The following is a 12,473-nucleotide window of genomic DNA, read 5'->3' on the forward strand; positions in this document are numbered from 1 at the left end:
GGGAAGGGAAGGGAAGGGAAGGAAGGGAAGGGAAGGGAAGGGAAGGGAAGGGAAGGGAAGGGAAGGGAAGGGAAGGGAAGGGAAGGGAAGGGAAGGGAAGGGAAGGGAAGGGAAGGGAAGGAAGGGAAGGGAAGAAGGAAGGAACTGTGCAAACTCACGGGCAGCAGGGGATCTCGGCAGTGCCAAACAGCAGCAGGCAGAAGCAGGGAGGGCAGGCGAGTTTGATGATGGTGCTGAGCTGCAGCCTAGTGAAGTGCTGGGGACAAGCACTCAACCTCCCACAGCACCACACGGCCGAGCTTCCCCATCCCCGAGTGGAAGGAAGGAAAGGTCCGCTCCCTGCAAAACCTCAGGTCCCACTTCAAAACTGCCCATGGCATCATGCCATAACTCCCAAAAAACCATGAACAGAAAAACCCACCCCCCCACAGCCAAAACCCCCCAAACCCCTATCCCCTTCCCAGACCGAGAGGGAAATTCACTACAAAGGCTAAACCCATAACAATGAAGTTCATGAACTTTTCAAGAAAACTAATTGCCTTTCTTGAGCTGCTTATTCCCGACTCTACATCACCCCTGAGGCACTTGTTAAGTTGCTTTTTGAATCAATGAAGCAAGAAAGGCAACAGGTTCTGTAATAGCAGATTCTTGCTGCTTAATCCGATTTCATTCCTGAGGTCTCTTCAGCTGAAGGCAGCTGTTGTAGTTTTGCTTCTTTTTAACTGTTGATTGCTGTCTGCATGTGGTGACCTCAGTCTCATTGGAGGTTTTGAAATCTGTGTTTGTCCTTCTTGTGGCCTCTCTTGCCTCCCTGCTGGAGTCACTGCTGGAGCTGGCACTGATCACTGTTGATGTGCACAAAGAAGCCCTGGGCTGTGCCCGCAGTTGTTTTTTCCCCCCATCTGTGTTCAAATGACTCTTGGTGAGCAGGCCTGGAGAGAAGTCTCCTCCCCACCGAGCTGGCCAGCCAAGCCAGATGTCCACTGCAGAGCAGGTTGTGGCTGGTGTCCGGGCTCTGCAGGACATCCTCACCGTAGCAGCGTGCACTAGAGGGTGAAGTGCCGCTACCTTCCTGAAAAGTGCCTTTAGTAGAAGGCGGTCAGGCAGGCACACAAACACACACTAAGTCCACACGGCCGCAAGGAGCAGAAAGGAGCCCACAGAGAAAAGACGAGAGGGATCCTCTGTATGGAGTTCTGATGGAGGTTTATTGTAGCCACACACCAAAGGGGTCCAGGAGCAGAAGAGCCAGAACAAAGGAGGGTCGAGGCTTAAGTACAAGGCAAGAGGGGGCAGAGTAGAACACGAGGGTCCAAGGGGCTGAGAGCACAGGGGCGATACAAAGGTGCGGCAAAGGGCAACAACCAACAAAGAAATGGGGGTGGAACACTGTGGAAAATTTGGGCCAGTTGGTAAAGAGGGAAAGGAGAACTTTGCAGAACTGGGGAGGACATTAGGGATGACATAACTGGGGTACATTAACATAGAGGAGCAAAGAATTGTGGGGAGAATCCCTTTTTGTCACCCTGGGTTAAATGCCCTTTAGACGTCTCCTTGTCTTTCCTTCCAGGGCATGGAGATTGGTATCTCCCTGGCAGGCCCCTGGGTCTCCACGCCTCACCATGTGTGGCTGTATCTCTGGCTTTCCAGCAGGGAAAGCAAATCTCAGAGCTAAAGCGGGGTAAACACTTGCAGGCAGCAATCACAGGGAGCAGCACGGGTGTGATGTCCGGGTTTTTTGGGTGAGGTGGGACATGTTATTAATTGCTAATCTCAAAGCAAGACTCGGGTTTGCCTCCAGCTGAGTGGGCTCTGAGCTGTCACGTGCTCAGTGTGTTTGGCCCAAACCAAGAGATGCCTTAAGGATCCTGCAGAGAGAAACTGCATTAGTGTGCTTTGCATCATATTCCAGTTCCTGATTCCATCCTCACTTTCTTTGATGTAGCTTCTCTCAATGACGACTCACTGTTTATGTATCTTAAAAATTGTGAGAGTGTTGGCAGACTTAACAGGGAATTTTACAGCTTGGATTTTCAGAGTAAATGCTTGGTGTGGGTGCACACTCATCAGTGGGAAATAACTGGTGCTGGTTTGGGGCAGGTGAGGGAGCTCCTCCCCATCAGAGAGAAGCTTGCAATACTCAGCAGGGCTAAGAGTGGGCATTTTCAAGGCTGCAGTCTGGAATCAGGGTCAAAGAGAACTAAATGACAATTAATTTCTCATGCAGCTTCTCGGTGAGCTGTAGTTCAGACAATAAAGAGCTGAACTCCAATCACACTTTAATCCTACCAGGATATGCACACCAGGAGTCATGACATAACTGGTGCCTAAATGGAATTTTATGTCCTTTTCCTAGGCTTTCCCTACACCATGACCTGTTGCCTCACTAACCCCTCCCCAGCATCCCTGAGGTTCAAGCTCCGCATGTCTGACGATGGCACTCAGCCTGCTGTTAGTAGCTTTGATCAAATACAAAAGCAGAGTGACCCATCCTGGAGGCAGGGAATTCATTTTTATGTGGAGCCAAGGGAGTTTACAATGAATCCCAGCCAAGGGACCATCGCTCCCCAGGGACACCAGGATATCAAGGTATGGGAAGAATCCAGCTGAAGCTTCACTGCAGTGTGGGAGGGCTTTAGCTCTGCTGCCAGCTTTGAGCATCGTGTGAGTGAGATCTGCACTGGCGTGAGGCCTCTGTTAGCTGGGTTAATCGGGACGCTCCTGAAGAAGCACTGTTTTGTTTCCAAAATCGTATGCCGAGATCACATACAAACAAAAAACTCTGCAGCTATGAACTGCCCAGCACCTGCTGGGCCACACTTTGCCCTCAACTTCCTGCTGTAAAGCTGATTCTGTGCAAGTCAGCAGATTTCCTCTGCATTTATGTCATTGTAGTGAGATGAAAAATTGGCCCCTTAATTTGAATACAGTGGTGTGTAGAGCTTTCGTCTAATGTTTTAATTTATTTGACCTATACCCTGATAGCAAGGTGTGTTTAACAAATCTGGTATCGCCAGGAGTCTTTTGTTACTCTCAGAGACTGTGCTCTACACATGGACCAGCAGAAGAATTAAGGCAAAATCCTCCCTCTCCTTTAGCATGAAAAAAGAACTGGAGGATATCACACGTGGGTAACGAGCTTTTGTATGGAGGAATTTACTCCTCTCCTCTCCTCTCCTCTCCTCTCCTCTCCTCTCCTCTCCTCTCCTCTCCTCTCCTCTCCTCTCCTCTCCTCTCCTCTCCTCTCCTCTCCTCTCCTCTCCTCTCCTCTCCTCTCCTCTCCTCTCCTCTCCTCTCCTCTCCTCTCCTCTCCCACCAGGTGACCCTGTGTTCCAACACCGTGATGGATTTCTGCCGGAGAATGCTGGTGGACCTGGAGGGTATTGGCAATGGAGTGGCATCAGTGACCATCATGGCCAGGTACCAGCACTTCCCTGGCCTCCCCCAGCACGCTGCCTTGACCTGGATTTTCTGGCTGGAGCTGCCAAGGAGACGTGTTGTTTAATGACCTCATGTTCTGCCCAGCCGGATGAGAGAACAGCAGTGCTTGGAAAGCAGCCTGTGCTGAAAAGCACCCCTGCTCACAGCCCAGCATGGTCCTGGGCCTTTTTCTAAAGGGACCAGGAATGATGTGATTTATTGGCCTCGTTTTTGGTGCTTGAAGTGGAAGAAATTTCCCGGGGGACTCCTCTCGTCCTTCCTGCAAGAGGTGGAGTTGTGCTGGGTTGTAACCAACCTGCACTGGTTTGGGACACACCAAGCAGCTTGCTGAGAGTCAGGGCCTGCTTCTGTTAATGAGGGCACGTGACCGTGGGGAAGTGGCTCACAGCAAGAGTGGTGAGGGCAGGATCTTACAAGGGGGAAACAGCCCTTGAAGTGACAGGCCAGCTCTTGTTTTTCTCCTTGCCTCTGCTTCCCATTTTGAGCGTTAATGTTCTCAGACTAAAACCAAAAGTTGTTCTTGCTGCAGCTGCATTCCATTCTGCTATGCTGCCGCAGGCGTCAGTTTAATGACAAGAGAGATGCAGTTCCCTGGTGCTGTTCCCTCTCCCAGGTAGAGCCATCCAGTCAGTGCCTGGGCTGCATTTTTTTTAAGCACGTGCAACTGGAAACAGGCATAGACCTGTGGACTGAAGGACTGAGGGAGATGTAGGAACTGGGAAGGGGTGATCACCCACTCTGCAGGACAGGTGGTGTCTCATGCCCTCCAAGGTTAGGGCAAATTGTTGAGTTCTCAGGCAGGGCAACAGTGCCAAGGGAGAGAAGGGAGTCATTTTTAATGAGACACTAGAGTCGTGTGTTCCTTGAGCCTTGGTGAGCACTGCTCCTTGTTGGGAAGGTTCCCCCAGAGTTCATGGATCACTGGAACTGTTACAGGAGTCCTTGTAAGCCTTCTTGAGTAAAGGAGGGGCTGAGGCAGCTGTGGGACAGCTGTGCTCTGCTTGGGGCACTTGGCAGTCTCTGGGTGCTGCCTCTCAGGATTTGCCCCTCCTTGACAGGACATGTTTGAGTGGGAAGACTTTGAAGGCAATTTATCAGTGTCGGGCTGTTAAACGTCTATTTGACAGTGACAAACGTGTTATGCTCCATTTCACAATCTTCGAGGGTAAACGTTCCCCATCCTCTCAGTATCTCTGATTCCCCTGGGGTCATCTCATTGCCCAGATGTCTCATTCCTGAGCTGCGAGTGTACCCTCACGTCCTGCTGTACGATGAGTGCCGCCTCAAGGTGCCCTACGAGAGGAAGTTCCTCGTTGTGAATAACACCGACCTTCCTGGCTGCTACGGGCTTATTCCCCAGGTTTGGCATCACATGCGCCTCCTTCTTGCAAATATTACTGAGGAGATTATTCCAGGGGAAAAGGGTTTGGATAAGTCCTTGCTGGTTTCTATTCAGTCTTAAAGATCTGCTGAGAGCAGGATCCTACCTGAATGTAAACTTTAGGATGCAGTGTAATCTCCTGAGGAAACAGTTTATGTTTTAGTCTTCAGGGTCTTTTCTTGTGGGACACCTTAGAGGGCTGTGAAAAGCTGCTGCACACACAGACACCCATGCCTGTGTTGGCAGCCTCCTTGCAGGTCCCCCTGAGGATGCTAAGCCTACAATTCTTGCATCTTGTTTCTGCCTTTTATCTTTGCCCTGGGGATTTTTAAAAATGTGTGTAAGTTGCCGTTGTGGTGGATGTTAAGGAGTTTGAAATTTCTTCAGAGGTCCCTCCTAAATTGCATTTGATTCTGTCCCTTGTAGAAACGCAGGGAGGACACTCCTGTGTTCTACTCCAGCCCCAAACCCTGTGGGATTGTCCAGCCTCACAGCATCGCAGAGATTCCAGTTACAATCGAAGTCCAAACATTGGGCGAGCATCGCACCAGTGTTCTTATCAGCGTGTTTGGGGATGAGAGAAACCCACGGGTGAGTGCAAGGGGAGATGTGTGCCTTTGTGCAACTCGTCCTGGCAGGCTGCAAAGGGTATGGGGATTGTTCTGGGGAAACCAGGCACAGGCTGCTTTGGAGGACAGGAGGGATTGGTGGCATAAACAGCTCATGCCTTATAGGTGGTAATCTCAGTGTCTGACACAGAAAGTAGCTCATCTAAGCTGGAATCGAGGATAATTCTAGTTAATTAACCTTTAAAATGCTAGTAACTTTGGAAACATCTGTTATAAAATGTCTTGTCATCTCTCTGAGCACAAAAGAAGATGTCAGAAGACTTCTGGGAACCTTGAGCTTTCTCTGAAAGAAAGGAAATGTGACATTTGAAGAGTTGTTGCAAGGATTTCAACTTCCATTAAAACCTATGCAAATGAGGATGCCAAATTCCCTGGATGGCACCAATCATCTGAACCTGGGCCACTGTGGCCCTGCACAGAAATCAGTCACCAGGAAGGACTGGCAGTGCAGGCTGTGCCAGTGAACCTGAAGTTGGACAAAACAGTTGTTTCAACTCTCAGGCTGCTTATCTTTTAAGCTGAGTCTCTCCCCACCACAATAACTAGTTGTTCAACTGTCTGCCTGGTCTTAACCTGACATTTCTTCCAAAGCTTTTCCCTTGGGGCCAATAATTTGTACTTCGAAAGTTTGTCTTTACCTTGATCCTTTTGAATTTGGAGGTGAATGTGTAACTTTGTTTTCTTTTCCAAAAGCCCAGCATTTCAGCAGGAGAGTGGTAGCTGTCCCTAAAGAAAGTAACTTAGGCAGTGTTGAGCTGCTTTTCTAGGTTTCCCTGTTGAGGTTTGTTTTGGTTTTTCAAAAAATCTTTCTTGCTTGCTTCCTGGAACAGAGACAAGAATTACAGAGCACTGGACAGCTGGCAGACATCTACCCGAGTCCAAGGCTGATAGAGTTTGGCATGATCCCAGCACTACAGCCTAATTCACAAACTTTTACCCTCTTCAACAAACGTCTTGTCCCTACAGACTTCAGGGCAGAGATAGTAAGTATCTGTGGGGCTGTTTTCCAGGGAAATTGACTGGTCAGTAGCAGCCATTACTTGGTTTGTAGATGCAAGCTAGATTGCCCTGTGTGAGAGGAGGCAAGATACTCCAATATTCCATCTGAGCGAGGCAAGAGAAACCTGGCTCTGGAGGTTTTAGCTGGGGCACCCCTCAGTGAAATCAGGGGCAGAGATGCTGGAGCACAAATTAGTCTGGGTTGTGTTGACAAGTTCTCCCTTAATTTTACGGAAGGCCTTTAGCTGGGTGTGTCACAGTTTTGGAGCTCTGAGATCAAGAGAAACCTGTGGTCCTTTGCTCCCCGGAGCGCATGGATCGCCGTAATGGTTTCCCTACATTTCCCTAGGGCTTCCATCTATCCATTTGCTTTGTGCCAAACTGCTGTTACTAGAGGAGGGCAGGCTACAAGGTCTGTCCTCAGACTGCTTGCGGGGAGGCAATTTTCACAGCTCCTGTGGGTCGAGCCAGTTGGGCTGTCCACACAAAGACATGTCTGGGGGTTGTGCACCCCCACATCCTATGGTCTCTGTGCCTGACACGGTGCCAGAGCTGCTCAGCCAGCTCCCGAGCCCATGCCCAGAGTGGCTGCTCCCCGACCAACGCTGGGCTGGGTAGCAGGAGGGCAGGGCTTGCTCTCTACAGCACGCAGATACGTGGAAGCGTGGAGGACAGAGGCAAAGAGAAGACAGGGATCTTCCCTGTGGAACCCAAGGCAGCCTATTCCAAGGAAGGCCCAGGCACAATAGACACAGACACTGAGTGTGCAGGAACTTTTATACAGGGGAGGTTCTAGGGGAGGGTACAAATCCTCAAGCAATAGGGGGAAGATTGGGGAGGAGCACAAGGCAGGGTTTACAATGCTTTAACCAATGAGGAAACACAGGGGGAGGGAGCAATTCAAACAAACCCATGGGGCTTCAAAGCTTAGGGGATTGCCCAAGGGGATTTCCAAAGCAGGGGCTTGGCACAAGGAGGGATTGACAGCTTGGCAGGGGGAAGGGCAAAGAACATTCCACAGCAAGGGGCAGGTACAATGTGGGATTGACAATTCAGGAGGAGGAGGGACAGAGAACATTCTGTAACAAAGGGGAGGTCTTAGGGAAGATTGACAACTGGGTAGGAGGGTACAACTTGGACTAGACCAGCAATAGAGGGGGGAACAGGGGCAAACCATTAAAGAAAAAACACACCGCAACATGTGCCGCTGAAGAGCATCTTTGGGGACCAGCTGCAGAGAAAGGCAGCTCCTCAATATGTGGAGGTTGCATTGGGCAGAAGGAGCTGGGGCTACTCCCCAGGCAGGGGGAGCAGGGCTGGTGCAGCCAGTGGAGGGCTTGTAGGCTGGGGCTGGGACTGGGGGGATGACTGATGGAGGGGGTGATCTGTGAGGGGGTTGAGATTTGTTCTTCTTCACGTTGGGTGTGTTGAACTTGTGGAGCTGGTTAAAACCTGATACTACGGACTTGTTTGAGTCTGTGGATAAAGCATCAGGCCGTGTGGGAGAGTCCAGGCTCAGCCTCCTGGGCCAAGGAGGAGGGCCGTGAACTTTCCTCTTGCTGCTTTTCCATCTGTTTGGGGATAAATATAACCTTAAAGTGAGGGATTTTTCCAGGACAGCTTTCTCTAGCTCCACAATGAAATTCTGCTTTCAGCCTGTGCAGGGAGCAATGCACCTTGGCTGGGTGGGCCTGGCGTGTCAAGGATGGGTTTCACAAGCTCGTACCAGGGCCGGACCTGCAGAGCTGTGTCCGTGCAGCTGTGCTGCTGCAAGGCCTTTCCTCCCTGCCTGGGGCAGCTTCCCACTCTCTTGCCCAATCCATGAAGTCCATGAGAAAGCAGATGAAGAGAAGAGTGGTGGGAAGAGTGGGCCATGTCCACACGGCGCATGTTATCCAGTTTCCTTTTTGCTTCCTGCTTTTCTGCCCTGCTGTAACCATTCAGAGGTGACTTTTCCAAAGCAGAGGGCACTGGGGCGCCTCTCTACAGCTGATGATAAGTGGGAAGTGAGGGCTTCAGTCCTTCAGGGGATGTTGAGAAGCACTGATGGCCCCTTGGGAAAGAACAGTTTGGTGCTGGGGTTTTGCTGAACTGGTTTTGCGGAGTTAATTCTTCAGGCTCTCCGCAGTATCCTCCAGCTCTGTGGTTTCTGGAGTGGGATTTGAGCAGTCCTGGCTTCCTCTGGCCTCGAGCCTTCGTAAGAAGCCACGAGAGACAAAGCAGCTTTCCTTGGCACATAGTGCAGAGAAAGACTGGGGAAGGAACAGTCTCCTGTGGAGGAGTGTCCCGTCGGTCGGGCAAAACTGGGATAATTAGGAGAGTCTGTTAAAGGAGGGGGAAATACAGGTTGTATAAGCTCTGCTCTTTCCCGATACTATAGCTTAAATTTAGGGAAATTAAGCCCTTACGATTTTTTATCCTCCCCTCTTTATTCTTTCCTTTTCTTATATCCCCCAGAACACCAGGGTGTGTCATTTCCATCCTAAATGCGTAATATGCTTTTCTTACAGGCCTGCAAACCCCACTGCTATGTCATTGAACCCAGAGAAGGAGTGATCCCCGCTACGGGTGATATTCCTGTGACCATCACAGCAACCTTGGATGACACTGGGATTTTTGCTGACACTATTCAGCTTTTCATTGGGAACAGCCTTTGGACCACCTTCATGGTGCTGGCTGTGGGCACCGGCACCACAATTGTCATGGACAAACCATTCGTCCCAGAGCTCAGCTTGGGACACCAGTTCAGGTAGGAGATCCCTCCACTGCCACCTCTCCTCCTGTCTCAACAAGGAGCAGTTTTGCTGTAGTTCTTCAGAAAAGATCTTCTTCAGTTTACAAGCCCTGACACCTTCCCCAAAGGCAGAGACTCCTTTAGAAACATGGGATGGCCAGTTGAATGTTGTTAGATATCCTCAAAAGCCACTGAAAGGGAAACCAGTTGCTAAATGGCCAGTGAATTGTCTTTAGTTCTCATACATTGTCCTGACTTGACCAAGTAATGCTCTCACAGGCTCCCCAGAACAAAAGGTTCTGAAATGGTGCCCGGATGAGGCCGTCCCTCCATGTGGCTGAGGGACCAAGGGAAGATGGCATCACAGCCTTCCCTTCCAAAATGGTGCCTCTCAGGCAAGCAGGGGCCCTGGGAACAAAGAGACAAGAAAGAGGGTGAGAACCCCCAGCAGGAGGGCAGGAGCTCTCAGAGCAGTTCCAGAGGCAGATGGAAACTTGCTGGTTTGTGTGGGGTCCACAGCACCGCTGCTGCCGCTTCCTCGTGCTGTTCGTGGGCTCTGCTGCTGCCCTGCTCTGCCCAGGACCTCGCTTGGTTTTTTGCTGCCAGCAGAGTTTGCAAAGTTCACTTTAAAACAGCTTCTAATTGCGAAATGGATACCAGTGCAAAAGTTTCTACAAATGGCTACCAGTGCAACCCAAAGGTGCTATGAACCTGGAGGAGAGTCCCTGCTGCCCTGGTTTCCGGTCCTGGAGCAGGCAGATGATTTTTACCAGCTTGCTGGGATCATCCAGAAAGTGCCTCTGAGCTGGCTTTTAAAAATGCCTGCAATCACACCCCCACACACAAAAGGTCCCCAAGTGCAGGATCTCAAAGATTCAGTAACGGTTTTGGATGTAGAATACAATTATACAATATACAGTCACAGTATGAAGCACCCCAGAACAAGCATTTTGGAGGAAAAACCAGGTCCTGAAGGGCACCTTATCAGACACTGTTTCTGATCCACATTAAGAGTTGGAAATGCAGACAGTCTCCAAGCTATTAACACCTCAGACTGCTCACTGGGAACACTCTGTTGACCAAGGAAATAGCTACTCCCATACTGTTTTCCATCCTGGCCTCTATTCTAGGCTCGTTCCCTGTATTTGTCGGTTCAAAGTAACAAACAGGGGCCACCATTTCCATCGGCTCTTCTGGAGTGTGGAATGTCACAGCCCCCCTAAGAAGAAGGGCCAGAGCATCCCAGCCCTCAGTAGCCCCCTGGCCGAAGATGATTGCCAGAGCCCCAAAGGCACCAGCCCCGTGTTTGGGCTGGAGCCACTGTCGATGGAGCTGCAGCCGGGCGAGTCTGTGGACATGGTGCTGCGAGGCTTCTCCCCCATCGAGCAGGTGAGGTCCCCACCAAGGGCTGAGCCTGGGGAGCCATCAGATGCCCTCCCCTGGGCTTGTTCCACATTCCTTGACACTTGCCTGGGGAAATGAGCAGGGGCCTTCAAGAAACTGGTTTAAGGCCACACGTTCCTGTGGCAGCACCAGTTGCTTTCCTTGCTGGCCACCATCAGACCAGCTAAGGCTTTCTTGTGATTCCACAGCTACAAAACCCAGGGCTGATCCCAAAGCAGGGGCGGATGGAAATGTTGCCCTTTTGAGGCAAACAGTGTTTCATGCTTAGTCAGCAAAGAAGGGCAGAGAAATAACTTACAGTTAGACTAGGAGCCCAAAAAGAAAGTGAATTAAAAAAGTGCCAAGCGGTTTATCTGGGGTAAAAGCAGAATAAAAATTAAGCCGTGTAAAGGGAGGGAGTTTCTCACAGGTGCCTTTTGTGGTTTTTGAGTGCACTGTTAGGGACAACTGAGTGGAGAATAAAGAAGCTACTTCACAGCAAGAAAAAGGCACAGTGGCCATAACTCTAAGGCAACAATAGGGCCTGTGGTGGGTGGTGGGTGCTGAGCCAGGGCAGGGCATTGTCTGGATGCTCTGCCACCACCCAGCAGTGACAAGAGACCCTTGCATGCAGGAGGTGCAGGATTATGTGATGTGTGAAGCTGTCACTGGGACAGCCAGCAGGACAGAGAAGATAATAGAAACAACCATTACCTGCAAGTTTATTGATCCCTCCATAGAAATATCAGCCAGACAATTCTCTTTCTGGGTGGAGAAGGTAAGTTTCTGGATTGCATCCTGACATTTAACAGCATGGCTGAGGGGGGGGGGGGGTGTGTGTGCTTGTGTTAAAGCCCCTCTTTACCCTTCCTGAGGCACTTTGTGAAGTGAGTGAAGATACTTTTAGGGATGAGAGTGGTATTTAACTTCCCCAACGTAAAATTGCAGTTACAGCTTCACTGCCATGGGGGATTGTGGCCACTTCCAGAGAAATGCCAGTCTCTCTGCTCAGTGTAAAGGGAGGTTTTTCAGGAACCTCCAAGGCACAGGGATGTCTGTACCCCGATGCTGTAGGGAGGCTGGGAAAAATGGAGATTCCTGTGAATTCCTCAGGCTGACAAGGAAAAACCCATCATCTCCTGTGTCTCTTTGCCTTCTCTGCTGTTGGCATGGATGCTTTATGATATAGCTATTTGGTATAGCTCTGTGCATTTCCCTGAGCCTCACCTGCTTCAAAGGACCTCCAGACATCCTGCAGCTGCAGCGATGATAACACTGAGGCAGAGCAGGTGTCCTTTAGTCTCTGGATCCCAACTCCAGCATCACCTTTTCCTCTCCTGACAGTTGTCTGAAAAAGAGAGGATGTTTCCTTATTTGGTGTCTGTAGTTTCAGGCCTCTCTTCCAATTCCTAGGCTTCCACTGAAGTACAGAATCCCTGGAACAGGCAGTTCAGGTGTAACTAGAAGCTTTTCAGCTCTCCCTGATTCTGCCTGGCTTCTGCTTGATGCCACACACACAAACTGATTCATTGCATGCCATGGCACAGCACCTGCCTGATATCAGTACATGCAGAACTAGTTTCCCAAACTCTCTGGTTTCTGTAAACCGTGCAGGAAGCCCATCACAATGGATAGAGAGGAAGGAGGAGCCTAGGCTGCTCATAGCTTTGAGACCAGACACTGTGTCCCTGTAGCAGGGGCTGCAGGACACATGTTGTAGATGAACTGCTTTGATGAGGCTGCTAGAGCCATTAAGGTTGTAAGAAATGTCTGTATGTGAGTGATGACCATCTACTGCTGTTCTGCCCAACAGAGAGACAAAACTGGAGACAAATGGTCTGGATTGACTTTTGTGATTTAGATCTTGTTTAAGCAATTGCCTCCTCTCAGGGGGCTATTCCCTCAT

At 50.2% G+C, this 12,473-nt stretch overlaps 1 protein-coding gene across 1 annotated transcript in view; it reads left to right on the top strand.

Moving 5' to 3' along the window:
• The window catches only part of LOC134048163 (hydrocephalus-inducing protein homolog), a 76,679-nt gene that overhangs the window by 25,617 nt on the left and 38,589 nt on the right, over positions 1 to 12,473 (top strand). The window contains exons 14-22 of the mRNA XM_062499762.1: positions 2,357 to 2,451; positions 3,099 to 3,131; positions 3,320 to 3,420; positions 4,666 to 4,801; positions 5,249 to 5,413; positions 8,961 to 9,199; positions 10,315 to 10,573; positions 10,857 to 10,887; positions 11,245 to 11,345. Of these exons, the coding sequence (XP_062355746.1) occupies positions 2,357 to 2,451; positions 3,099 to 3,131; positions 3,320 to 3,420; positions 4,666 to 4,801; positions 5,249 to 5,413; positions 8,961 to 9,199; positions 10,315 to 10,573; positions 10,857 to 10,887; positions 11,245 to 11,345 (1,160 nt within the window). The remainder of the gene's footprint in view (positions 1 to 2,356; positions 2,452 to 3,098; positions 3,132 to 3,319; positions 3,421 to 4,665; positions 4,802 to 5,248; positions 5,414 to 8,960; positions 9,200 to 10,314; positions 10,574 to 10,856; positions 10,888 to 11,244; positions 11,346 to 12,473) is intronic.

This window comes from Cinclus cinclus, chromosome 11 (assembly GCF_963662255.1).
Source record: "Cinclus cinclus chromosome 11, bCinCin1.1, whole genome shotgun sequence".
In the NCBI taxonomy this organism is placed as follows: domain Eukaryota; kingdom Metazoa; phylum Chordata; class Aves; order Passeriformes; family Cinclidae; genus Cinclus; species Cinclus cinclus.